Source organism: Esox lucius, chromosome 10, assembly GCF_011004845.1.
Source record: "Esox lucius isolate fEsoLuc1 chromosome 10, fEsoLuc1.pri, whole genome shotgun sequence".
Classification (NCBI taxonomy): domain Eukaryota; kingdom Metazoa; phylum Chordata; class Actinopteri; order Esociformes; family Esocidae; genus Esox; species Esox lucius.
Window position 1 is genome coordinate 6,218,742 of NC_047578.1, and position 27,449 is coordinate 6,246,190.

Genomic DNA, 27,449 nt, shown 5'->3' on the forward strand with positions numbered 1-27,449 from the left:
GATGGGTTCCAGTAAAGCACGTCCAGTGGTGGAGCCTTTCATCCTCACTGTCCTTCCACTAACACAGGATGTGGTGTTCTCGTGTGTGTGTTCCACAGGAACGTGTGTACTTAATGCAATAAATGCATGGTAATCTTGAAACATGGACTCTGACCTCGGGCTAACGTAAGGCTATTAATTGTCTCTTTTAGGCGAAATGTTTTGTTTTCAAAAACTGCTTCAATTTCACGTATGACAATGAATCTGCTGTCACCCATTACTTTCTGTTAATGAGTTATCCCACAACCTTAAGGTGATTTGTATATATTTGTTTTATTTTTGTTAATGTGTATGTGTATGTGTGTATGTGTATGTGTATGTGTATGTGTATGTGTATGTGTATGTGTATGTGTATGTGTATGTGTATGTGTGTGTGTGTGTGTGTGTGTGTGTGTGTGTGTGTGTAGCTACACTCAGCAAAAGTATTTACAAAATAAAAAGATAACATGAACTTTTTTGCAAGACAAAAGCACTTTTGTAATTTCCTGCCTCTGTCTTCTTCCATTGTTAGCATCAAGATGAAAAACTAGAGTCTGCTGGGAAAAAGAACATAAAGAAAGGCAAGGGAATTGTCATGGAGGACGGGGGCGAGAAAGGTCTGACCACCACCTTCCAGGGACTGACCACCACTCTGCCGGCAGACGAGTATGACCAAGACACCTCCGACGAAGAGGTAAAGTCTCCGTTTTAACATCAGTCCAATTATGACTGATGAAATGCTGCTGGGATCAGCCTTTGGATGGGTTAGTCAGTGGTCCGTGTCTTCGTTTGAGCGGTCATTTGACAGGCACCTTTCTAGGTTTATTTGGATGCCGACCAAATCCGGGATTTTGCATGCAGAGCTCATTATTTGCACTTCAGGTCAAGATGGGCCAGGAAGGTAAAGAACAGCCTATGACTGGTTGCACTGATATATTTCACCACACACTGGACCAGCAATGTCCAGCAGAGAGAATACACAAACACACACACACACGCACACTCCTATTTGCTTGTACTTAGTTGCATGCAGTATAAGGCTCAAAGCAGAATGTAAAAAAAAAAAAAAAAACTTTTTACAAGGGACGGTTTTGTTGAATGGATTTATCAGATTGTAGTGAAGCATGCAGACTAACCATCATGCAGTACTAGCTAAAGAACAAGGATGTGGATGCAGAAGAATAAAGCTCTTCCTGTTTCCCTGCAGTATGGTGAACATGTTCCCTTGTCTTTCTGTTGTCAGCCACAGAGACTTAACAGCATCCGGGTGGTGATGTAGAGTTGTGGCTCATGCAGCCAATCAGGAGTTCTGCGGGATGGAGAGTTTCTTGTTATTTGCATGTTGGGTTATTAAAGCATTATTTTGATACTCTATTTAATTTCCACAGTCTATTGGGAAGCGTTGAACCCTGCCACCCTGTGGTTACCATCCTCTGCCAGCTCATATGACCTAGAAACCTTCAGCTATCCAAAGCTGTTCCTGCCAGTTTGGTCTGGATGAGGAATGTGTTGTGCCGTAGCTAGCGAGGGCCGTTATTGTTCTTGGGAAGGTCTTTGCTTTTAAAAGCAGGAGAGGTGGGTTAAATGCTGTGTGAAATACAACTGGAATAATAACTGCTTACTTTATTTAGTTTATAAAGAAACGTCAGCCGCACTATGAAGATCCAAGGGGGTTTTGAGAGGACTTTGTTTAAACTGAGGAGTTTTCAATTCAAGTGAGTTCACCCATTTCTGGGGGGTTGTGTGGAGGAGGGTCTGCAGGTGTCTGGAAATGAGAGGGGAGAGGTGGAGTTTTTTTTAACTTCTGCTTCTATTTGCCTCCTGTCACTCTCCCAGCCCTGTCAGAATACACCTCTACTGTTTGTCTATAAACTCTGTTTAGGCTACAATAAAACAGATGTTCAGGGTGTTCATGATTTCATTTTCTTTTGATTAGGTTTCGCCTTCATTCGAGTATTTTGTGTCTTTCAACTCTGGTCAGAGTTGACGATCCACAGAGCGTCCAAAGAGCCAAACAACATTTGGGAAAACCTCGCAGGCGGCTCCGTGGACCTTGTCATTACTTTCCCTCTGCGTTGTTGTCCGACCGGATGGCCCTGGCCCGTCCAGCCCTGGATCCTGAGTCTGGTCGGGGCCAGCATGTGTGGTCATGGTGTTGCCACGGTAGTCTAGGCCCATTTGGCCTGCGTTAAATTAGCCCTCTGCCCAGGGAGCACAGATAAGGTTTCCCCTCTGGCCTCCTGGTCGTCTCGGTGCATGCTGTCCTCCGTCGGCACGCAAGTCGTGTGCGGATATAATGGCAGATGTCCAAAACTCTCACTCGCTCATGTTTTCTTCCTCTCCTTCACTTCCTCCTTTGTAATAAAGGGTTATTTCCTGTTTCGTGGAGCGAACGGGGAATACGCGAGACTGCTGCAGCGCCTGTCCGAGGCCTCCTCGCCGGCAGGAAGGGGCTTTTTCCCCCGCAATGGCTTTTCCATGTGGTCCGGGAGATGAATGAAGACACATTGTGGAATAGAGGGATGAGAGGGGGGGAGGAGAGAGAGAGAGAACGGTCTCACTCCTGACTGTTCTTCCTGCCTCTGCGCTGCTACTGCGCCGCCCGTCCGCAACGCCGGAGATCTAAATTCGGTAGCAGTCCGACGCGAGAGGGATTGGGAGCTCGGGGAGTGATTGGGTGATGGGCAAACTGAATAGTGTTGGCGCAGCTCTTAGCAGGCTGAATGCAACCGCCCCCCCCCCCCCCCTCCCCTCCCACACAAACTTGTGCTCCTGGGGTGGTTTCACAGGGTGTCCCCCTGGTTGGGCGGTTCTAATGAGAAACGGCCTGGGAGAGCAGCTGGAACGCTGTTGGGACGACGTGGCGCCCGCCCGTGTATTTGACACGCCAGTGACAAGCCTAATAAGTCTGAGGGCCGTTCTGGCGGAGGCTCGGGCAGCTGTCTCGCAAAATGTGTCGATATTTAGCACATCCACGAGGCCGCCCACCCCGACAAACTCCTCCAGTTCCTGTCTACTTAGTCTGGGTACCCCTGCCAAGACGCACCCCACCCCCACCCAGACGCAAGCCCGGTCCAGGGTCTGAGTTCAGTGTGGTGGGGCCTCCTACATACCTTAACTGTTTTGTGGCGCTGGTGGTAGGCATGATGAAGTCAGTGTGTTCTACTCCGCGTAGACCAGGGTTGTTGTTGTTTTGACCACGGCACTAGAAGTGCTCTATGGCAGAGGCGCGGCGAAGTGTCTGCCTCGTTCCGGCGTTGTCAGCGCAAGGGCACGTGGAACTCTGCTGACCTGGGGCGGCTTGTTCAGTCTGCTCTCTGACTTAATGTCATAATGTGTGTTTTATTGTGTCGCTGCCCGTCAGGCACAGTTTGACTCTGGTCAGTAAGCGGGGTAATGTGGTCCGTGCTGCGCACTGTATCTGGCGGTTGCATTGAACGGTTTGGTGGCTGGAGGATTGCTGAGCCGAGAGCAATGGCCCGTTGACGTGAGGCTCGCTCTCAAGACGGAGGAGAGGGAGATTTTCCACCTCACAACCCCGGGTGACCCTGTAAGGCTGTGTTGCATGACTTAGCAGTGGGTCCAGGTGAACAGAAAAACGCTCAGCCCGTCTTGAGTGCGCCCTTCAGTTGTAGGACCAACATCCGTGCCAAGACGCGAGCTTCCCGAGGGTGAATTTCCCGTCAACACGCGCACCAAATTACCTTGCTGCCTCTTGTATACTGCAGGGATTATAAAAACACACAACTCTGTCATCATTGGTGAAAATTACTTCCGCGTCCCCCTGAAACACATGGCTCCTTTTCCATGTTTCCGTCAAATCAAGCAATTTTCACAGCCTCAAGATCCTGGTTCCTAGAATAGCCAGGCTATATCTAACCTCCTGGATATGTTAGACCTACACTTCCATGCCTTCCCTGGCTTGTGCTAGGAGACGGACTGCCTTTATTTTTTCTTCTCCTTCTAAATCCCTCGATCCCCCCTGTTATTCCAGCCTAATCAATGACAGGGGCATTTCATATGTGCACTGGCTTTAAATGTGTGATCCTATCTGCTTCAGGAAGGCTGTTCTCCTCAGTGAGAGGTCTCAGGTGCTCCGGAGCGAGCGGCACAAAGGAGGCGGCTTGTTTTCATTTCATTACCAACCATAACAAACAGTCTCTCAGCGATGTGACGTGCATGGTGTCCCGTTTAAGCATGAGCTAAGGGCCTAGACTCATACCCCCCCACCCCACCCACCACCTTTTCTTTTACCCTCTTGGAAATCTGATGAACTTTTTGGGGGGATGGGAAGGGGGGTGCTGTTAATAGAGAGGCCCTCATTCAAGTCTGGAAGTGTGTGTATGTGGGGGGGGGGGGGTTCTGTTAAATTTTGGTAATCCCAAAGTTAAATTTTCTGATTGGGATGTCTCCAGGTGGCGGTTTCTAATGCCTTCCAGATGATATCCATGGCGATCCCAGTCTAAGTCTTCGTGGCTGTAAAATACAGGTTTAAAGCTGGGATTTTCACAGGTCGACAGACACCCTTTCTTACTGTGACTGGCGGCTCTGAATCATGGGAGACCAGACCACTGCGTTGTCCACTGTGTTTTTATTAGCACCTCTGATTGACAGCGGGCGGAAAGACAGGCTGTTTCCATTTCCACTGTTGAAATCCCGGCCTAGCGAGAGTGTTACAGTGTACGCGCCGTCCCCTTGGCTGAGGAGGTTGAACACTTCTGTACACTTCCATTTGTCTTACTCCCCCTCCCCCTTTACGCTCATCCCCCCGCCACTCTCCCCTGTCTTTTACCACTCCCTCGCTCTTTTCCTCCCTCGCTCCCCTGTCCTCAGTGTTCAGCCAAGATGCGCTGATTGAGCCTCCGTTTTTTTGCCAGAAAAAGGCTTGTTACCTAAAGCGGTCGAGAGTAATGTTTTCAGGTTCCTCCCGAGTGCAGTAGCTATGGCCGAATGTAACAAAAACCCGCCTGTGTGGATTTGAAAACCGAGAGCCGGATATCGACTCTGATTTCAGGAGAGGCTCAGAGGCGCATTTGGCCGCTGGTGAGTTTGCTGGCTGGCCCTCAGACAAACTGAGGCCAGGGGCATTGGCCTCCGGTTCTCCGCAGCCTCTAGCAGTTCCCTCTGTGTTGTTAAGTTTTGAGCTGTCAGGGCTTCCTTGGGTTGTGTCGCTCCGTTCCAGCCGTGAAATTTAATCAATTAGGCGGGGTATGGACCGAGGGGTCTATTTCAACACACCTACCCGAGGAAGGGGCCCGAGGAGTAGGCCTGGCCCCTGAACATGGAGGGTCTACATACGTGAGACTGAGGAACGTGTTCTGTTATGTGTGGAAAGGATGTTTCACTGGTCTGGTTGTGCTCTAGTGAAATGCCCGGCCCCATCTATGCACAGCTCTCCGTAGTCTACAGCACTGAACCCTGCCTCCCTGTCCCCTACTCCTACTTATTCAGCTCCCACCTCCCCCTCCCACCTCCTCCTCAAAAGTAGTAAAATCCATTCTGCCTCTAAAGAGTTATGGACGTACACCGCAAGCCAGGTACATCGACGTTGGTTGGAGAATGGGTCCTTGCATTTGACGGCTGGAATTAAATAACCATTGCCAGCCCTCAGCGGCCTCTAAAACGTCCTTTATGGAAGTCGGGGTAGCCGTCTGTAGTGGTGGAGGTGCCTTTGGTTGGTCACAGCTTTAACCCAAAGAGATCAAACCTGCTTTTACTATAACCCAGTCAGGTTTGAACTCAGACAGACTGCCCTCTTCGATGACAATGGATTAGTCCCCTGTTTTTCCCTCTTTATGAGAGGAACAACCGGATCGCTGTTTCAATTGGTTCTTTTGTTGCGCTTTTTCCTCTCTCGGCCATTTGGATTAGATTTGGGAACGATTCGTGCGTCTTGTACTTCGGCAGGCGCCGCCATGGTTTTTATGAAATGTCTGCTGTGGCGCAGTAAAAAATAAATAATTATATATATATATATATCTCTCTATCCATTCTTAGAGATTTATCAAATGAAATCCTGATATAATGTGGGTGGTGTTCTGTTACCAGCGTTGGAAGGTAGGAGATCCATAAGGATTCCATAAGGAGCCATGGCGACCACTATCCCGTCCACTCAGACTCACTCACAAACCGTGGTGCCTTCCAGATGGATGTCATGGCGCTATATCCATATTTCTTAATGCATTTCGAAGCACATCGCTGGAGGATTTTTACCTAGGTAAAAAAAAAAAAAAACTCATTTTAATACCTCTCAGTACCAATTGTGACTTTGAGGGAGACCAGGAAGCACTCGTTTCTGTCGACGCCTGGCTTACTGTACTGCCTGGGTGTGGACGAAGTCGATTCACGTGTTCGGTCTGGGCCTGTCTGTGAATTCAGCCGGCCCTGCTGATGGTGGCGACGTGTAGGACACAGAACCTTGGAACAATGTCATGATGGATGGAGTCCCCTTAGCAGGGTACCTAGTAGACGCATTCAGTGTCTCCTCTAACAATCTGGTATTGATCAGTGAACTGTGTGTGTGTGTGTGTGTGTGTGTGTGTGTGTATGCTGCACGGCTCCGGGCCCCGGGCCAAAAGCAGAGCTGTGAGGGGCCTCTGAAGACCAGGTCTACCATTTGCATTGGCCCAGGATAAACTGCTTTCCAAAGCGTTCTCGTCCTGGGGACACAAAGGTTTGTATTCAGGCCCCGCTGCATTGCTGAAATCAATATGGTGATAAAATTGACAGATAGGTAGTAAATTATGTGGAATCTTGGCCTGTCACTGCACTGTCAGCAGGAAATCTCTTTTTAATAGTCTATTTAAGGAGAAGCAGGGTTGTGTTTTTCTAAGTCGGTGGGGGAATGTTGATCCAGAGCTGCTGGTCTGGGGGTCTGGGTGGGGGGGTGGGCTGGGGGGGGGGGGGGGTCTTGAAGTGGTTGTGCGAATCGCGTGCTGCTCCGGGCAAACGGGGCCCCAGTCCTCCCAGCTCCGGACCCTCACAGGTGCATTGAGGTAGGGGGTTGTTTGGGGGGTGGGGGGGGGGGGGGGGGCGTGGGGGGGTGTGGGGGTGGGGGGGGGGGGGGGGGGCTGCCAAAGCAGCCACCTGTCGTTTCGTAGTTTTAGGACTTCCTTTTCATCCGGTCTTCAGCACAGCTCCCAGTAGGCCCAACGAACGTCCTGTTGCCAGAAGGCCTGATTGAAACCAACTGCCAGCGGGGGCTGCCATGTGTTTCTGCTAGAACGACTGGTTCGTAGACAGTTGAGTGGGATTGTGAAGCGAAGCCCCCGGGGAGGGAGACAGGGTGACGGGGGGGCGGGGGGTGTTGGCGAAGAGAGAGCGGGATGTTGGTGGTCATGATTGGGGCAGCGGGGCAAGCAGAAAGCTTAAAGCTCTCACCTTTCGGTGCAGCTGGGAGATGGACTGTCTAGATGGCTTTATTTCTCGCTCACACCAGGCCTTGTCTGGCTTCCCTCCCTCTCATTCTCTTCCATGTCAGACCTACAGAGTTTCTACACAAAGACTTGGGTTGTATGGATTGTAAAAATCCTTTACAGCCCTAGGCCTGCTAGGAAGAAAACGAGGAAGAGCTGTGACAGGAAGGCTGTCCACACCTCGACTCCCTTCTGTCTTTATCCATTCATAAAAACTCTTCCCTCTATCTATCCACTGTGGGAATGCCCCCTAATTTTTATTCGAAAACTAGACTTTTGTGCCATTATCCTATTATGATTTCTGTGTTTTGTTGGACATGTGAAGTTGCTGTGAGGGGAGAAAATAAACGCTATTGACATCTCTGGGATGTTGGAGTTTAAGGTTAGTTGGGAAATCTGCTGTGTTCTCTGCAAGCAAGTAAGGGATTGCCTTGTTCTCTTTTTCCCCGATAGGTTTCTCTTCCTTCATAATACCTAGGGGCTATAGTGGAGGAGAGGGAAAGCTTCAGGGTGTCATTAGATATTTAATTTTCAATAAATAACGACTTTCTCTGAATGATCTACCGGATGCTTTCGGCCAGGTGGAAAAGCCATTTTTGAGAAACCTGGATGGCCTCTGTCGGAATGCAAAGTTTCCACATGCCGCACTTACTCCAAGTTCAAACCGTGTGTACGAGGATCCTTCAGAATATTTATTTATCAAGTTAGCGTGGCGAGCGGTCCTGGCCATGGCGTACAGACGCTACACTGCGCATCGGAATAATGAGCGCCTGACCTCGCCAAGGCCTCTCTTCGAAATTTTTGGTTTTGCTATTTCGCGAAAATTATGAACAGATTTTATTTTTATGGGCCCCGGTTCCAACAGTACGGCTTTAAAAGTGGAAAGAGGAGGGTTGGGGGTGGAAACCATCGCCTTCAGTCTCCAGGACCGGTGTCAGGGGGTGGACTCATCTGGCTTAGCCACGGATCCTCTGCATCGCTAATGGCCCTGCTACACTGCAGCCAGTGGCCACTCAGGGAGCCTCTCCTGTTGGGGGTCATCGAAGGCTGCTGTATGCGTTGCACTGTATGCTGGGAAAAGTCCACACAAATGGCGAAGGCCACACTGAAGAATTGCCAGGGTTTTATCCTCGGTGACTACCATTGTCGTTCATTTTACATTTAGATTGCAGTCATTTAGCTGGCGCTCATATCCGAAGCCATTTAGAGTAAGTGCATATATTTGTTGCCTACCTTCCACCAAGAAAGCTAGGTGAAACAATCACACAGCCTAGTAGTGAGTGCCTTCTGATCAGTGAAGTGGATTTATAAAAGGTCAGTGCTGGGAGGAAGGCCAGACAAATTATTTTCTATAAATATTTCAGGTACTCTATAAAATGGGGGGGGGCTGGTCTAGTACGTAGAACTTACCATTGACACCATGCCATGGGCTACACGTTTAGCATGGCGAAGTTCTGGTTTTTGCTGTAGTCAGACTTAAGCTGTCCTGTGGAGAGGGATCAACACCCCACCCTGGACCACCTCACTGTCACCCTCTCATTGGGCCCTGACTCGATAGGAGCCGGCTGATGTTGAACAGAGCTTCTCTGGGCTATGGACCAGACGTGTCTCCGTTGGCTAGCCGGCGGCGTCTGCTAACCCCTGAATTCGACCATGAGAGACGGACCAACCCGTGTCACTATTTCCAACCCTAAGGCACCTGGATCCGTCTTGACTGTCCGCGCATCCGTACAGACGGCGCTCAGGTCTCTGCTGAAGATTTGTTACTGGACAGCAGCTACTCCTAGGGTACGAACTAATGCAACAGGATATGTTGAAGTGACACTTCACCCTGGGGGTGACGTTAGGTTGTGTGTATTATGTCTGAGATTTCCTCTGGCAATGAAATGGGTTTCACACACTCGGTCGGGAGGAGCAAGGTTTCTTTTTTTGCACGCCAAAAGCTCATACTGTTACGTAGGGCGAGCGAAATTGGAAAAATCACTCCGTGTTGTACAAGTTCTACTGCATGTCAGTCGTGGTTGTCGTTGATTTATTGAGCCATCAGATGTCTTTCCACAATGTCTCTATCAACAGATGCATTGAGAAATGTACAAGGTTCAAGATTTTTGTTCTCTCCCCAAAAGACTACAGAGGTGTTACTTCCTGCTGTGCCATAGTCCCTCCCCTTCCTCAACGCACTGTGGGTGCTTTCAATCCACAGTAGACTGGATACTGCTAGCTAGCTAGCTAGCTAACTTTACGATACGATGGTCTGTCTTCATGATTTGAAGGATACATGATTTTGAAGTGGTCATTTGTGATATTGAAACATGCATGTTTAAACCGGAGGAGGCTACTGATTTGAAAGACCATGTTGACTGGATATTATAGGATTCTTTTTTAACCCTTCTGGTGAAATGCATTCAATACTGATTTGAAGAATTTGTTCACTCATTGCATTTGGGCAACAGCAGTTTTACAAGACCAACATGGGAAATAAGTTAATTCTATTGATTTGTGACTAGCTTCATGCTAATCAAACAATGTGAATTTCTGCTTATTTTAGCCTGATTACCGGTAATAATCAATCAATCAATCAAATGTATTTATAAAGCCCTTTTTACAACAGCAGTGGTCACAAAGTGCTTTACAGAATAAGATAAATATTGAGATATGTGGCTGCTGTAAAATAGATAGTCAACTCTTTTTACATATGGCTAGTTACTGTCGTTTTAACGGCAAATGATTTGAGCCCTTGCTTAATGTAAAACCATGCTGGTGGAATTAACTATTGAAATATGTGGCCAACATTACACTGTATAATGTATAAGCTATACAGTGTAATGCTGTTATTCAAGGTACCTTCTAAACATGTATTAAAACAAACTGTGACTTCCTTCATAAAGCAACCAGATTTAGTGGAGAGTTGAGAGAGCATGAATTCATAGCTGTTTCTTTTGGTAAATGTGTGTTAAAGTTTCTGTTTTTGCCAACTGTAGCTGAATATAAAGCTGTGGTATAATCAAGTCTTTTTTGATGTGGCTAGTTATATCGGCCGTTGATTTGAGCTTTGCTCATTGAAAACCATGGATATGAAAATTTGATTTGTATTTTACTGTACAAAGCCTACTCTTTTTAAACATGCTTGCTTTGTTGTTATTAGGGTGTTTACATATTTTAGCATTTTTGCCAAGGAACAGCAAAGGTATTGTCAACGGATGCATTGTTTATACTGGCAGACAAGTGTTAATGTTATTATGCCAATGTACTTTGTGTTCAGAGATGGCTTTCTGCACACCACTGTTGTAAAGAGTGGTTATTTCAGTGTCTGTGGCCTTTCTGTCAGTCTCTGAGAGTCTGGCAACTCTCCTCTTACCTGTTTCGTTAACAAGGTGTTTTCACCCACAGACCTGACACTCGCTGGAGGTTTTCCATGTAAACATCCCAGAAGGTTAGTTGTTTCTCAGGTAACGGTAACACACAGCGGGCACTAAAAATCGACAACTAAACCTCTTGCCCGTGTCTGCAGTCTTTATATGTTAACTTACGGCCAGATGATATCCTGTTTAGCTGTTGGTGTTAACGAGCAGGTGTACCTAATAAAGTGGCCAGTGAGTATACGTAACACGTATATGTTAATATATTAATGATGATGATGATGATACACTATGGATTGACATGTATAATACATGCACCATGTTAATATACATCACCTTCTTACATTCAAAGTACTTGCGTGATTGTAATGATATAATAAGAAGCAAGTATGTCTGGTTTAATTCCTGGTTTGAGCTGCCTGCGGTCGGTAGTTTCATGTGGTCATGGCCCTTAGGGACTGGATCCACCCAGCTTCTGTCATGTATTTGGGGTCTATATTAATCCTTTCTGGTTGCATGCCTTGATGTGAACTACTGATTTGGCCACACTGTGTGACAGCTGCCTGAACAGACCGCTCAGGGCCATCAACACATCTACACACTCAGACTAACTGTGACCGTGAGGAAGGTCCATCCGTACTCTCTCACACAGCCTCTCTGTAAATGAGCACACACCTCCACGGCTGGAAATGGGGAACAGGAACAGATACCGTTTTCCATGGAAGTGTAGTGGCTGCAAGTGTGCGCTTTAAACCCTCAAGTAGTCCATTTTGGTGTTGGTGCCACCATGTGTGCTTCTGAAGTGGCCTTCCATAATGAACTGGAAGATGTGAACGCTTGTAAGGTCAAAGTCTGCTTTTAACGAACGTCCTGAGTATGTCTTGAAATACTTTTTGTCTAACCAAGTCGTTAGTTGCTTTGCAAAAGAATACCTACCATTTAACGTACATAGGCCTTAACATTTTGACATTAAAAGTATTATTTTTTTCCCTGGTAGAAGTGCGTGCGTGCGTGCGCGCGCACGCTGGAGGTTAGTGGGTTCTTCCAGATTGTCATGAATGAAAGGAAAGACAGCAGCTAGCTTTGCTCCCAGCGGTCGTGAACATTTCCACATTTGGTTTTTCACCACTGCCTGTGATGGCTGATGGGAGAGAGTGACAGTAGGGGCCGACCGTCAGGCCGTGCCCCAGCAGGGGCCTGCGCTGGCGGGGTGAAAGAGTGGAGGGAGCGGGGGATGACCTGGAGGTCAGGGAGAGGTGGACGAAGCTCTGAGAGCAAGAAGAAAGAAAAAAAACGGGAGAAGGCGGGGGTGGTGTAGGGGCTGATGGGGGGGGTGGTGTGGGAGCTGATGGGGAGCTGATAGGGGGCCTGTGTGGGAGCTGGTGGGGGGCAGTGTGGTGGCTGATGGGGGGCCGGTGTGGGGGCCACTGCAGTCAGCCAGGAGTGCTTTCCCCTTCAGACTCAATCCGCCCCACTGAGACACACAGCTGACCCTTAAAAGGCCCCCAAATTCAGCCACGACTGACGCCACCTGCCACGGACCCTATCCTTGAAGTCCTCTGTGTGTTGGGAGTCGGCTACCGAATTTACGCGCCGTACCCCACGAGAGCGCTGCTCAAATCAGCCAATTCTACACGCAACTCTCCTTTTGTTTGAGTTCATGGACATTTATTTTCCCAGTTGACGGCGTTCAGTGTCTGGGCTTTTTTCTTTCTGTCGTATCTCCAGTATAATCAGGGTGTGAGTGGACAGCTGTGTGCGTGAGTAGTGAGGTGTGGGACAGACAGCCATGTAGCTCGAAAGTCATCAAGCGACCCTGTTTTTGCATTGTAGCAATTATAGCTTATACGTTTGACCCAATTGGTGTTTCGGTTCACATCTAACGCTGTTTTATAGAGTACATTGCAGTAACACCACCAAGCCCTCTGCAGCTGAACTGAAAGGAATTGCTCATTCATAACCCTTAGGTTCTTTAAAAAAATAGAAATTGTAAGCACTTATAATTGTAAGCAATAATAATTAATTTGTGTAAAATTCAAAGCTTGAAATAAACTTAATAAGGTCATAGGCTTATTTATTTATATGAATTTTAACACAATCTTACAAATGTTAAGGTAAAACACATCAAATGACATTTGTATAAGCCCAAACCGTTTGTCTGATATTCATGAGAAAGGCAGTTGTCCTTTAGGGTAGAAATGCAACGAAATTAAAACCCAGTTAGGTTTTGAGTGAAAGCTGTGTTGTGTGTTGGGTTTGGTCACTCTCTGTCAAGTCGCCCAATCCAGTCCTCTGTGAGTTCCAGTATTGAATGCGTTTGTCTTTTTTAAGTCTTTTCGTAACGCAGCTCTTCTATTTCCACTGTGGCTCATCCTGGTCCTTGCAGACTGTGTGTGGTGCAGAGGTTCTGAAGTTTAAACCTATCAGTGTATGTATGTGGACGAAAAGGTTAAGAAAAGATAAGTCCCATTTCTGGTGTTCTCTTCTTGTCTTGGGGGGGGGTCATGGATTGGAGAAGTGGGGAAGGATATTTAGACTAGTAGAAATGTATTTTCTGGTTCTCTGCTTTAAGTCAGGGCATGCGTCCACTTTCCAAGATGTCCCACATTCTCTTCCATTTCAAAAATGATTACGGCTTCCCAAATTGAACTTAGCATCTCAGTTTTGAATAGTTTTTCTTTTTGAATATAATTAAATACAGATGTATATTTATGTACACCTTAAGCATGTCAAGTTTTTGGTCCACACTTCTGCTCCCACATGCTGTGCTCATCAAGTCCGTTTCTTCCCCTTGTCGTCCTCCAGATATTAACTTCTTAGAGCAGTTTTTCTGTCTCTGTCTTTACTCTGCAAAATAGAAGAAAAAGTTTTAACATTCATAGTATTCTATTCACTGTCAAAAAGCACTTTTAGTGTTTAAACTATCACAGGTAAATTACACAGAAAAATCAAGGAAATAAATTGTTTTATTCTGTCTCTGTAAAATGTCTTAACGCATTTTGAGCATGTGGCTCGTTCATGTCAGTCAGGTCGGGTTGTGTTCCAGCCCCCGCTGAGCGGGTTGATATTGGCCACTGGTCCCCTGGTCTGTGGGCGCTGCGTGCCGGGGCTGCAGGGACTACGGGCACATGATGGCTGCCCCTCTGGGACAGTTGGCCGTTGCCCGCCCATGGGGACGCTCGCCTTACACGGACTGGCAGTGGTAGCTTTAACACACCTGGCTCACGTTTTGCTCCCCGGGAACTTGAGACCAAACCGTGGAATGCCTTCGTTTCCACCGCTACAGCAGACGTGGGCAGGCCCCGGCGTGCTGGCAGTCAAAACACTTGTCTCGGATTGATGAGGTCAGACAGTCTCATTTGAAAAAAACGGGCCAGGAACTTTTTATTTATTTTCTTTTGGTTTATTTTTCTGTGCCACTTTAAATTCTCAAATTTGTCTGCTCTGGGGGTCTCTTACATCCAACTAATAGGATTTCTGTTGAACATTTGTTTTTCATATCCTGTATAACACGTTGTTAAGATGTATAGGGTTGATTCTACCTATTTTTAAACTTGCTTATTTACTTCCAGACTTTCACCACTTGCTTACACAGTGCCTGATTACATGGCGAGGCTCTGTTGTTTTACTGAACACAATTGACACGGACGTTACATTTTCGCCAACACAGAAGCTGATCGGTTGGCCCACCCCCTCTTCCCTTAGCTTTCACCTCAGACATCATTCTATAGGTCAATATTTGGGTTGGTCTCGGCCTGACAGGTAACGTTGGCAGATTGGTTCAAGATTACAATGGAGGCACTTGTCAGCTGCTTACACTGTGTGTGTGTGTGTGTGTGTGTGTGTGTGTGTGTGTGTGTGTGTGTGTGTGTGTGTGTGTGTGTGTGTGTGTGTGTGTGTGTGTGTGTGTGTGTGTGTGTGTGTGTGTGTGTGTGTGTGTGTGTGTGTGTGTGTGTGTGTGTGGGTGTGTGTGTGGGTGTGTGTGTGGGTGTGTGTGTGGGTGTGTGTGTGTGTGTGTGTGTGTGTGTGTGTGTGTGTGTGGGTGTGGGTGTGGGTGTGGGTGTGGGTGTGGGTGTGGGTGTGGGTGTGGGTGTGGGTGTGGGTGTGGGTGTGGGTGTGGGTGTGGGTGTGTGTGTGTGTGTGTGTGTGTGGGTGTGTGTGTGGGTGTGTGTGTGGGTGGGTGTGTGTGTGTGTGTGTGTGGGTGTGGGTGTGGGTGTGGGTGTGTGGGGGTGGGGGTGGGGGGATTGTCAGACGAGTAACTCAAGCCCTAACATATAATTCATCTGGTTGGGTTATTAAACACAGCCCCCATAACTTCTGTTTCATCAAACTTTTCTTAGCGTGGGTTCTGGAACCTTCTGTTTTGTCTGTCGGGTGCCATGTTGTGTGAATGACCGAGTAACTTGTTGGACAGGTGTTTGTGGGTGTGTGACTGAGTGAGTGGAAGCGTTTTATCTTTTTAAATCTCACGGCTAGGGCTTATTTTACAGTTCGAGAATACTAATGTAGGCCGGCTTGCAGTTTACCAACATTCAACCGAGTTGTTTTTCCCATTCTGGCCCACTTCTCGGCCTACCATGTGGGTCACACCGGGTCATTCCATAATGTGTTACATGTTCACACTGATAGGCGGCCGTCGCAGGGAAAAGCGCGGCACTAATAACTTCCATGTGTGCCTAATGAACTCGAGATAATTACAGTAAATCTGAGCTCAGGCTGCTAGGCCAGCCTTGGGGCTGGGCTCCGAGGCTGGCCCTGCTCAATTAGTAATCCGTCGGGCTACCCCCGGTACGCAGGGGATAGGATGCTCGCCAAGTCCTCCCCCCCCAGCGCTCCTCCACACCGGCTGGCGTACCGTCCATAGCGTGTGCGTGCGCGTGTTCTATCCCCCTGCCATCCTTTATAACCCCTGTCTTCACCTGCTAGAGCTATTAGGGAGAAATAATGCTCCTTTTCTAATGGCCTGGGCTTCACAGCCCCCAATGACACACACACACACACACACACACAGAGACACACAGAGAGAGAGAGAGCGCACGCAGGGGGGAAAAACAGCCTCAATTTTAGTACATTTCTGTCCTGTGTCTGTTTTATATCAGCCTAATTGTGGGGGCTATAGTTGAAGTGTAGTTTTACACAATTGATTTGCTGTCAATATGAATGGAAGATGGAAAATGTTTCATGATGGTCAGAATAGTCATGGTGAGTGTGTGGGTGTGTATAAGCATAAAATGTCTGTCTTACGTAGAAAATGATATATTCCACTCAGCACAAGCCAGGTTAATGTGAGCCAGATGGGTGTTGTCTTGGACTGGAAAACTTTTTCTGATAAGATCACACACTTAAGTTCGCCCGTCTGTTGGTGACGTGTGTGTGTGTGTTTGTGTGTTCACACATAAGGCTTTTAGTGGCAGTAAAAAAATTGAAATGCGATGAAATGTTTGATATGACTACTCATCCAGTAAGTAATAGGTCTTGGTTATAGAAGAGCTCACTGAGAGCACTTTGAATGGTTGATTAAGTACTAAAAACACTAATTGAACTGCTGATGTCATAATAGTATGGTAATTTATTGATAGTGCCTTTAATAATTTTTGTTACACTTCAGAATGATTTTAAATGATCTAGATCAACAACTTTGAGCTGTTGTACTTTTCAATCATCCTGTCCTCAATTTGTCCTGTGTCTGAATTAGGTAACTCTTTGGCAACAAATCCTTCCATCCATTTTGACATGGGTTTTACAGTAGAGTACCTCAATGTGTTTCCTCTTTATTTTTCTCTTTCTTTAGAAACAATAAAGAAATGATCCTTGGCCAAGCAGTGCTTTTCACAGAGTAATGAGCGCTAAGTACGGGTAAAGAGAACCGTGCGGTTTTGGAGTGGGTCGCTTTGCCTCTTAAAGCCTCCACTACAAAGCAGGGCCCAATCTGTTTTGAATATCGTCCCGGCTCGAGCCTCCTATAGGCAGCCCTTTAATTCAGGAGAAAACACTTAAACAGCCATTATCTAATTTGCAGGTTTATTCTGCCTCACTGAAATCAATGAAGTGGACGAATACAGATTGCTTCCCCTCTGCAAATGTTGTCCGTTAGATTTCTTATACATTATATTGTGGCTCCTCCCTTTTTGGTTCCCCCTAATTTAAAATCAAAAAGAGCCTTTGTAGCAGCGAATAAATTGAATGGTGTCTGCAGAGAATTATTAGGTGACTGATTAGCTTTTACTTTAATTTGTTTGGTGGATGGATTTATTTGCTCCTTGGCTATGCTATATGACAAGGTTGATCCAAATATTATTAATGGGGGGGTTAGATTTGTTCCAAGATATAATGTGGAGACTACAGTCTTTAATATATATTTGTTTTATATAGATGGTTAATAATTTCATGGCACTGTGGATAATGGCTGTGCCTTGCTGCTCAGGACACGGGCTGATGACATCTAGTGGGCTGATGGTGTTGACAAATCATCATTGTAATGTCCACATTTGTTTAGGGAGCCAGTGGTTTTGCGATGCTGTCATTCTGAATGAGGTGGGCAGTGCTATTAGGTGGAGCCCTAGGAAGAACCTCAGGTAAAACAGGATCTGTGTGACTGCTCCAGGCGGCTTACTGTTGGGTTGAGAGACACAGCAGATCCATTTCCAGGATCTCCACTATTACCTTAAAGTAATAATTATTGAAGTGATATGAGTCTGAGGTGTTTGTCATTTTAGCGGTTGAACGTCTAGATTTGGCTTGATTACTCCTGCTGTCGCTGCCCACAGACCACCTGCTTCCGCTGCAATCTTTGCCTTCAGTTCCTAACGTCTATGAAAAGTTAGTCAAGAGAGAACTGACATAAAAAAAATTGTCATTTGACATTTTGCACCCTCTACAACCACTGCAATTTTTTTTTATGCCTGTATGTGAAAAGCAGATAATCTGAACGTCTGAAAATCTTGTTGAATTATTTGGCCTCCAAAGTCCATAATCTCCACCCGGCACAGCTGGAAGATGCCTGGCCAACCCCGAAACCCTACTTCCTTGGTTTATTTTTGTTCCTAGCCACGGTGCTTCCAACATCTTATTGTTTGCTCAGTGTGGTTTTTATTGGGGCTATCTGTAGAAGCATTTTCTGAAAACTGCTGCTGTAAAACAGGCGTTATGATGTACATTCGATTGATTTGAACAGGGTATTTAAGGCACATGCAGTTCTGAATGCATTGTTGACTGCAGGATTTTCCCTCTGTGCTTTTTTGGACGGGCTTCAAGTTTTCTGAGGGTAGAATACATATTGTGGTTGTGATATACTTAACCAGAAATGTTCCAGTGTCATGGTTGACTCTAATTGTTTTGGGCACCTGGTATATTTCAGTTTTGAAAGCGGCTTTGCTCTTGTGAGTTGAAATTGCAGTCCCCCCCCCCCCCTCGTTTTTTGGTTTTCTGTTATTGCATTGCTCATGGCCGAAGCGTGATTTACAGTTTCATTTTTAATGCAGCATTATGCTTGCTCCATCAGCAAATTCACCCTGGCAAATTCTAAGAACAGAACAAGAGGGGGAGAGATTGAATTCACTTCGACAGCTCTTTGTTGATTTTGTTAGTTGGCTTTGGTTCAGTCACTCAGACCAAAGAGACAGAGGAGTGCTACCGAATGCTGGGAGCAAATTGAGATGTCTGACAGAATTGTTTCTGAGAGTTGTGGATTAGGCTCTTACTTTTCGGAGGCTTAGTTGATGCTTGGCTACTGAGCCAACTTATGTGTCCCAGGCTGTCTGAGTCCTGAGGGGATGCTCTTTGACTAAATATTCATCCTTTGACTAAGATTCTCTTTATTCGCTTCGCAAGAAACATTTACGTTGCATGTGGGAAGTGTAAAACATTATTTGTTTTCTATGCGCTTGCATTTGAAAGCTTTCACATAGGAAGGAGCCATTCACCTTGACACTTAAGCAAAACATCTGGTAGTTGGACACCACTTTGCTACATGATGGAGTCACGTACCATTTAATTTTTTTTAGTAATCGTGTACTGAACTGACACTTGGTGCACACAGACAGGACATCTCTATAACAGCCAACACCCGACTCACCATTTTCCTCTGGTTGCTGAGGCAGAAGGTGCAGATCTGCTTGGGCTGGGAGTTCTCTGTGTCCCGGGCCGGGGAGCCGTGGTGGTGGAGGTAGTGGGCAGTGGATGGCGCTCCACCGTGGCAGGGTTGCCCGTCCCCGCACGTCTCGCCCACCAGCAGCACGTTGCCCAGGTGGGATATGTAGCTGGACGCCAGCCGCAGTGTCTCGATCTTGGACAGCTTCCTGTCGGCCGGCTCCGTGGGGATGAGGGTTCTCAGGGCGGTGAAGGCCGTGTTGACACTGTTGGTGCGGTCCCGCTCCCTCGCGTTGGCGGCGTTGCGTTGCCGCGGCAGCCCGCTCCCCGGTGAGACCGAGCCGTCCTGAGAGAGGGGCGGCGGAGGCGGACCCCCTCCGAGGCGCCCCGCTCCGGCGCTGCCCGGCTTTCGCTTGCGTCCCCCGACCTTGATGTCGTAGCCGCCGGCGTCCAGGCGGAACGAGCGGTCGTCAGAGCCGGAGCTCTCGCTGCCGTTCTCCTCGTCCTCAGACAGCATTGAGATGTCGGCGTACAGGTAGCGGCTAGGTGCCGGCCGGACCATGGCGTAGGACATTGTCACAGTCACCACGCTCTGGAATTCCACCAATCAGCTTGCTCTTTGTCTGGGCTTTGTTTACTACAGTGGCACCTGGACTTCCTTTGGCTGGTCACACATGCATAGGTGGTTTAGTAAACAAACAGTGAAAACTGAACTGTTACCTCAGGATCTCTGGCTAACCCCTTAGCCTCCAATGCACTCCAATCCGGTATCGTGGGCTCCTCCGTCATTAAAGTCCCATTTGGAGTTTTGACTTTCTTTTTCCTTTGGTGGGAAACCTGTGGGACGTGGAAGCGCAGTGTCCACTCAGTGTTCTGCTCCGTACAGGAGTCTGTTTCTGTCCCCCTTTCGGGTGTTCTCCAACTTAGATCCACGTCTGCACGTTTCGCTCAACTCTGCTCCGCGTCGGTCCCTCGCGCTTTCTCTCCCTTAGTCTCCTTCTCTCCCTCTGTGTTTCTCCCAGTGCTCAGATCCACGTGTGGTTTCTGTCTGAGCGTTTCAGTATGGTCAGGCTTTATAGCCAGTGGGAGTGTCTGGGGCTACCCCCTCTCCCTCCCTCCCTCCTTTCTCCCTCTCTCCCTCCCTCACTCTTAATGCAAATCTCCCAGCTGGCTGTGGTAAATTGGTGTGACTTGGAGTCCGGTACAATGTGGATCTACTATCTGCTACCAATGGCTTCCTTATTCAGCCCTTCCAATGCTGGATCTTTTTGGGAAAAGCCCTGAAAAGCAGCTTCCGGAAACCAGCGTGTGAAAGGAGTTTTATTTGAAGACTCGCTGCTCTGGGCTGTCTCAATTATTGATATATTGCGTGTGAGAGGTCGATATGCACACAGGCTCGTGCACACACACACACACACACACACACACACACACACACACACACACACACACACACACACACAGAGCTTCTCATGAGAGGCCTGTAAAACTCCTGCAAAGTTCAAGAAGGATTAAATGTCAGCGGTTCAAAGTGAGAACCCCTTTTCTCTCTCTCTTTCTTATCCCAAAATTTCAGGCACAACCCCTAACTTAACCCCGGTGGAGTCAAGCTGGGAGGTAACGCTTTTACTTACAGCCGGACTAGGTATCATCACTCACCTCCCTCTGTCACCCCACCAGTCCTTCCCTACCCATGACAGAGTGGGACTCTCCTGGAGGTTTCACCCCCCACAGGACTGATGCTGTCACCGTGTCTGCATTGGTTCCGCCGCTCTGGGGAATGAGTGAGTTGTCTCTCGCTTATGTGTTCCTCTCTTAGCCTGGGACTGGATCGCTTTAGTCATGCTGTGTAAAGCAAAAAGAAACAAAAGCCGGTCAAAGGACCATAAGTCAGGTAGCTAGGCTAGCACACCTGTTTGTCTCTGAATCATCCCGTGGCAGAAAGGCCAGTGGGCAAAGTTCTCAAGGCTCGCGGTTAGGTTTGTCCAAATATGACTGATGTCAGTTTCTACCTGTTGTTGTTGTTGTTGTTGTTGGAAGCGAAAGCATCGAAGACACTTGGATGAAAGTCTGCTGAGCTGTCGCGCGCCAGTTCTCGCTGGCCCGGGAAACGCTAGCGCTGGATTCCATTGACGCTGATTTGCCGACACCAGACAAGCAATAAACCAATTGCTCTTCTACCATGAAGATTCCGGATCATCCACAGTTCTGCACCTGAGGTTCGCCTGTTGACAGGAGAGCTTGTACGGGTTGGCAGGGTAATTCTCCTTGGTATTGAGAATGTTTGTTACATAACATTATCTTTCCATGTGCCCATCTGCCCGCTAACTTCTAGCACTTTCCCAGGGGTATTGTCGAACTGTATCGGTTAAACGAATCTGACTGCTACAATTTTACTGGTGAAATGATACATAGAATGCTTCCTAATGCTTGGAAATAATTGCAAATAAAATATATTAGAAACAACACATTAATTCTGAATACAAAGAGATTTCTCCTATGATGGTCCAGCAATCTGAGCCACTGCCTCCAGCCTCATGTACTCCCGTGGCATGGGTTCGAGTCGTGCCCACGGCTCTTTCAGCAAAAAACCTCTTCCGTTCACCACTTTCCTCTCGAATAATGCATAAAATGCCACTTTATAATAATAATTCTACATACCAGTATGTCAGATCAGGTCCAGTCTGATTGCCCTGTTTAATGATGTGGTTTCGCTATGTGTCTGTCTTACCGATTCTGCGCAAATTGATGGTTTTAAGATTGCATTTAATAATGATGGTTAAGAAAAAAGCCCTGAATCCCAAAGCCGTGCTGGTTCTGGGGATGCAGTAAATCCACGTAAGTGCAGTCTGGTTCCCTCCCTCGTCTGGCCAACCAAGCCTGCACCTTCCTAATGATGTGACTTGGAGACACACAGGCCTGCTGGCCCGAACAGGACCAGTCGTTTCCAGGGAGAAATGGCGGCTTAACCTTTGTATTTTTCTGCTCATCTTCTGCTGCTTTGGTGACATAGTTTGATGTAACGTCCGTCAGTGGTTTTGTGTCCTACTAAACATTCGATATATCCTACCTCATTATACCGTTCAATATCAATCCGTCCTACCTCTTTACAACCATTCACTATAAAATTATCCTACCACATTATACCATCCAACATAGATCTGTCCTACCTCTTTATAACAATTCAATATAAATATATCCTACCTCATTATACGATCCAACATAGATCTGTCCTACCTCTTTATAATAATTAAATATAAATCCGTCCTACCTCTTTATAATCATTTAATATAAATCTATCCTACTTTATAGCCATTCAATAAATCTTTCCTACCTCTTTACAACCATTCAATATAACTCTAATCTACCACTTTATAACTATCCAATATTAGTCTACCCAACCACTTTATAACCATCAAATTTAAATATTATTTTAATAAGACCCCTAGAAATGTAACATGTTTCAAGATTTAATCTCTGAAATCAGCAGAGCTGGGTTCTACTTCTTATGTATTTTTACAAGACAAAAAAACATAGTAAAGTAGAGCTAAATCATTAGTGAACTTGTACACTGTGCCAGTGGTGTTGTCCTCATAATATGTCCTCTAATTATCTTCTTCCAAATGGATTTTTCCTGTCTTCTTGGTCAAAGCAATTGGAATGAAGTCGTTGAGTTGTCTGATTTTCGCTTTTTTATTTCCTTGTGAAACCAATTTTAAAAGGGGATGGGTTTAGCAGCAGGCGTTTTCATGATGCTCTCAGCAGACTGAAAAGTATACATTTTCCCAGAGTTGCTGAAGTAGTGTTGGTCTTATTCCATATAGATTTAGGTGTTTTTATTGTGTTTATTTCTTCCCCTTCTAATTTTATTTTATTGCCAGTGCTATGTAGTGCTATCTCTCACATTGGGACTCCAAACAACCAACAGCTTAAATCGTTTTTCAATCCCGATTTTCCAGCTTACATTTTTTTGTGATTTTACGATAGACCAGGGCACCATTCTTAATACCGAACGCATCTTTTTATCCTCTGTATTAATACTGCTTTTAAAATGGCGAGGCCAATCAAATGCATCTTGTTGCACTGCTGTAGTCGTCTGTAATAAACGATCCAGTTCATGAGCGACCCGAGTTTCTCTTTTGACAAATACCACCTGTGAATCTCTTGGGGTTGAGCTAATGCCCCCATGCCCTCACTCTACCACTGAGAGAGGGCCATTTCTCTGGCAGCAGTCGATTTACAATGGAAGGAATCAGGTCATAACATGACAGCATTCATTAAGTGTCTCTTCAGCCCTACTTAGGACCTCTTCTTCAGATGTCTCGTTTTGTTACCTCATAAACACTGACATGCAGAGTAACAAATGAGGACGCCTATTATCTCCCTGTCACAGCTTGGCCCGCCCACTCCTTCCTTCCGTCTTAACGGGGAAATGCACACGGCCATCTGACAGCCATTAGCTCCTCAGAACCTCCTCCACTGTTCCACATCTAATCCAGTCCCCCATCTGTGGAAAGCACTTTCTCAACCTCCATAACCCCCCCCCCCACACACACACACACACACACACACACACACACACCCCTTCCACTGATCGCTCTTCCCTCACTCCCTCTAACCAGACAACCAGCCCCCTCGCATGGGTTTGTCTCAGGGCAGAGTCCCGTCCCCAGTGCCTGGCTACAGCTGGCTGCAACCCGCCCGGGAGGGTGGGGTGTCTGGGTAGCCCGAGCTGCCCGGTGCCATGGGCTTTCTTATTCCCCGTGCTCACTCCCTCTGCACGCTCACACTCTCTCTCTCTTTCTCTCTCTCCCACTCTGTCTGTCATGTGGGCTGCTGGACCTGTGGGTGTTTCTGTCTGGACTGGCCAGAGGAGCTGAGGAAATGGCCCGCGCTGTATCACTTTCAGCCACATGGCTCTGCCTCACTACTGATCCTAATGTAACCCAGACCATCGATCGGCCAGTGCAGCTGCACTTCTAAACCGGTTCAGAGTACAGGACGGTAGAGAACCTGTAAGGGCCACAACAAACCATGACTTCAATTCATTTATTCAATGGGGAGGAGGTAAGTTCAAACCCCGGGAAACAAAAAAGTAAAAATGCAATTAGGTTGGACCTTTTGTTCTCGGGTTTGAAATTGCTCCTACTCCGACTTTTCCGTCGTTAAAGTGTTCTTTTCTTACCCTTTTTCGTTTTTTTTATACATTTTTTTTATGGTGTGTTTTCTCTTGGGTACATTTTCAGTGCATGAAGCTTATAAACAGGCTGGAAATACAAAGTGAACCAGGGCATCACTGCTGAGTTCCCTCAGTCCAAAGGTGTGGTAATATGAGAGACGGAGAGGAATTCTAGGGGACCACATTTGGACCTGATTGTCTGGGTGCGTTTGCTTCTCTAACACATGGAACACCCTGACACTCTTGGTCAATCAACTGGATCTTAAACCAGAGGCTTAGGCTGGCTTCTACACGCCCACGTTTTGAAATGTTTCTTCAATTAAATAATTTTCCCCCTCCGAAATATCTTGATGTGACTGACTTGCAAAGCTCTGACGACAGGCTCGGTCAAGGATCTAGTGGAGGCAACAGATCCGTCGGAGAAAAACTTTGTGATTCTTTTAACATCATTGTTCTCCTCTCCATAGGGCTGCATTTGTATCAGTTACCAGAAGGATTTTGCTTGCTGTTGAAACAGGACTTTAAATGGACCTGAAGTAGTAGTAATGTGAAAATCTTTCCCCCTGAAGTGTTCTGTGCCTGTGTTGATTTTCACATATTATTCATGCAGGCTTCTTGGGTTTGGGATATTATTCCATGGTCATTTTCCAATTTATATTCCACCAAGCTGTTTCTGCTGGCCGTAAAAAGGCCACTCTAATGGACTGCGTGCTGCTGTCACTCACAGACGCCACACACACATGCTTCCTCACACGCAATTCTCTCTGTCTCTCTCCCTCTGTCCCTATTTCTCTCTCTGTTTCTCTCTGTCTCTCTCCCTCTGTCCCTATTTCTCTCTCTGTTTCTCTCTGTCTCTCTCCCTCTGTGTGTCTTTCTGTGTGCGTGCGCATGTACATGTCTGTCTGTGTCTGTCTCTCTCTCTCTCTCTCTCTCATATTCACGCGCATTCTTTCGGCAGGGCGCATCATCCTGTTTTGGATGGGCTGTGTGGAAAGTGTTTCAGGGGTGGTTGGATTCCTTCAGCGGGTTAAAGATTACTGGTATTATAAATGATCCCATTAAAGGGAAATGCAAACCTACATTTGCGGGGAGAGGCGAGGCTGCGGCCGGCTGCTGTGTCTGCACATGACTCGTCGCTCGCCTGCCGTGCCCGCTGAGGGATTCATCTAGCCAGAGGCTGGCCAACGCCAGTTTAATTGAGCCCAGCTCCAACTGACACCCACTTCGGGGAACTTTTAATGGAGCTTTTCAGTTCAAGAGGAGGCTTCATCTGTGTCCAGGCAGTTGGATCCAACCAACCATTATCTCCATGCATCAGAGTAGCTACACCAAGTAACTATGGATTCAGATCTTCATCGTGTGTGTGTGTGTGTGTGTGTGTGTGTGTGTGTGTGTGTGTGTGTGTGTGTGTGTGTGTGTGTGTGTGTGTGTGTGTGTGTGTGTGTGTGTGTGTGTGTGTGTGTGTGTGTGTGTGTGTGTGTGTGTGTGTGTGTGTGTGTGTGTGTGTGTGTGTGTGTGTGTGTGTGTGTGTGTGTGTGTGTGTGTGTGTGTGTGTGTGTGTGTCATCAGGTGAACTGAACAAGCCAGTCAGCCTAACAGGGCAAGAATGATTAGGTACACTTCGGTACCAGAAATAAATAAGAAAGCATGAAGGCCGCAGACACAATTATAAATCAAACCTGGGAATGTCAGGGCTTTCAATACATTTAATAAAATGTTGCAGACTTCAGAGCTCTGTACTCCTCTATTGCTCATTCCTGTTTCCTGTAGTACAGCACAATTTGCCCCCATTAAATCATTGAAAGTGCTTGCACCCGCAAACTCATAATGCGCCGCCCGAGTTCTGGGTTCGATTCCTGTGCGGGGAGCCCGTATGAAAATGTGTACACTCACTACTGTGTCTGTGAAAAAGAGCGTCTGTTGGATTACTTAAATGTTAAAAGTAACTTTTTTCTATGTGTGGAATAGACTCCTGAAACCATGCCAGTAAAGAGACGATCACCACGTATTAGTGACACTCCAACACGTCCATTAAAGTGAGTCTCTCAGACACCGATTTGTTCCAACCCTGCAGTCATTAGAAGGGACATTTGTGACCGTGTGGTCCAGTGGTTCCCGATCTTTTTTCGTTACCGTACCACCAACAGAATTTTGCTCAGCTTGGAGTACCCCTCAAGTACCCCCTCGTGATAATTTTACTAGTAACCCTATGTTGTCATTCGTTTTCTCAAGTAGCCCCTGTGGAATGGCCAAGTACCTCCAGGGGTCCTAGTACCCCTGATTGGGAACCACCGGTCTAGTCTGAGTCCACTGACTGTCATTCACAGTACTCACAGTGAGTATTCACAGTGAAATAGTCATGGTCACGATGGATTCAGATTTCGGCTGTTGAGGAACAGAACCCTGTTAATGCCAGAACAGCGAGGCAGACTGAGGAGACTCCAGTATGTAGGGAATGCGTTCAAGGCCCGTTCACATTGCCCTGAATGGCATAACGCGGTCACAGACACTGTCAAGGTGGGGACAGGACGGTCGGAGGACCACAGTAGCCGGGTCTGACATGCATGTTAAAGTAAAAAGAAGGGGACATTTGTGACCGTTTTGAACAGTTGGTTTGGATTTTGAAGAAATCCTTCCCCTTCCATTAAAGTTTTAAAGTTGTGTCACAGTCATGGAAAAGAGAACGAGCAGAAATGTGTGGTTGCTTTTCCATCTGGCCGGTGCAGCGTGGTGGAGAGGACCAGGAGGGTGTGTGATCAGATGTGATTGAGATGAGGGCAGACGGAACAGCCCTGGCCAATGGACGTTGGAGGACCGGGAGGGCGTGTGATCAGATGTGATTGAGATGAGGGCAGACGGAACAGCCCTGGCCAATGGACGTGGGAGGACCGGGAGGGCGTGTGATCAGATGTGATTGAGATGAGGGCAGACGGAACAGCCCTGGCCAATGGACGTGGGAGGACCGGGAGGGCGTGTGATCAGATGTGATTGAGATGAGGGCAGACGGGATAGCCCTGGCCAATGGACGTGGGAGGACTGGGAGGGTGTGTGATCAGATGTGATTGAGATGAGGGCAGACGGGATAGCCCTGGCCAATGGACGTGGGAGGACCGGGAGGGTGTGTGATCAGATGTGATTGAGATGAGGGCAGACGGAACAGCCCTGGCCAATGGACGTGGGAGGACTGGGAGGGTGTGTGATCAGATGTGATTGAGATGAGGGCAGACGGGATAGCCCTGGCCAATGGACGTGGGAGGACCGGGAGGGTGTGTGATCAGATGTGATTGAGATGAGGGCAGACGGGATAGCCCTGGCCAATGGACGTGGGAGGACCGGGAGGGTGTGTGATCAGATGTGATTGAGATGAGGGCAGACGGGATAGCCCTGGC

At 47.2% G+C, this 27,449-nt stretch overlaps 2 protein-coding genes across 2 annotated transcripts in view; one reads left to right on the forward strand and one right to left on the reverse strand.

Moving 5' to 3' along the window:
* The window catches only part of bop1 (BOP1 ribosomal biogenesis factor), a 63,799-nt gene that overhangs the window by 7,628 nt on the left and 28,722 nt on the right, over positions 1 to 27,449 (forward strand). Inside the window, exon 3 of the mRNA XM_010891558.4 lies at positions 551 to 712. Coding sequence (XP_010889860.2) covers positions 551 to 712 — 162 coding nt within the window. The remainder of the gene's footprint in view (positions 1 to 550; positions 713 to 27,449) is intronic.
* Positions 12,908 to 19,712, reverse strand: scxa (scleraxis bHLH transcription factor a). Its single transcript, XM_010891557.3, has 2 exons — positions 18,868 to 19,712; positions 12,908 to 13,639 (listed from the first exon to the last, which is right to left on the reverse strand). Exons 1-2 carry the CDS (start codon positions 19,453 to 19,455, stop codon positions 13,601 to 13,603), a joined length of 627 nt encoding a protein of 208 aa, XP_010889859.1. The 5' UTR covers positions 19,456 to 19,712; the 3' UTR covers positions 12,908 to 13,600.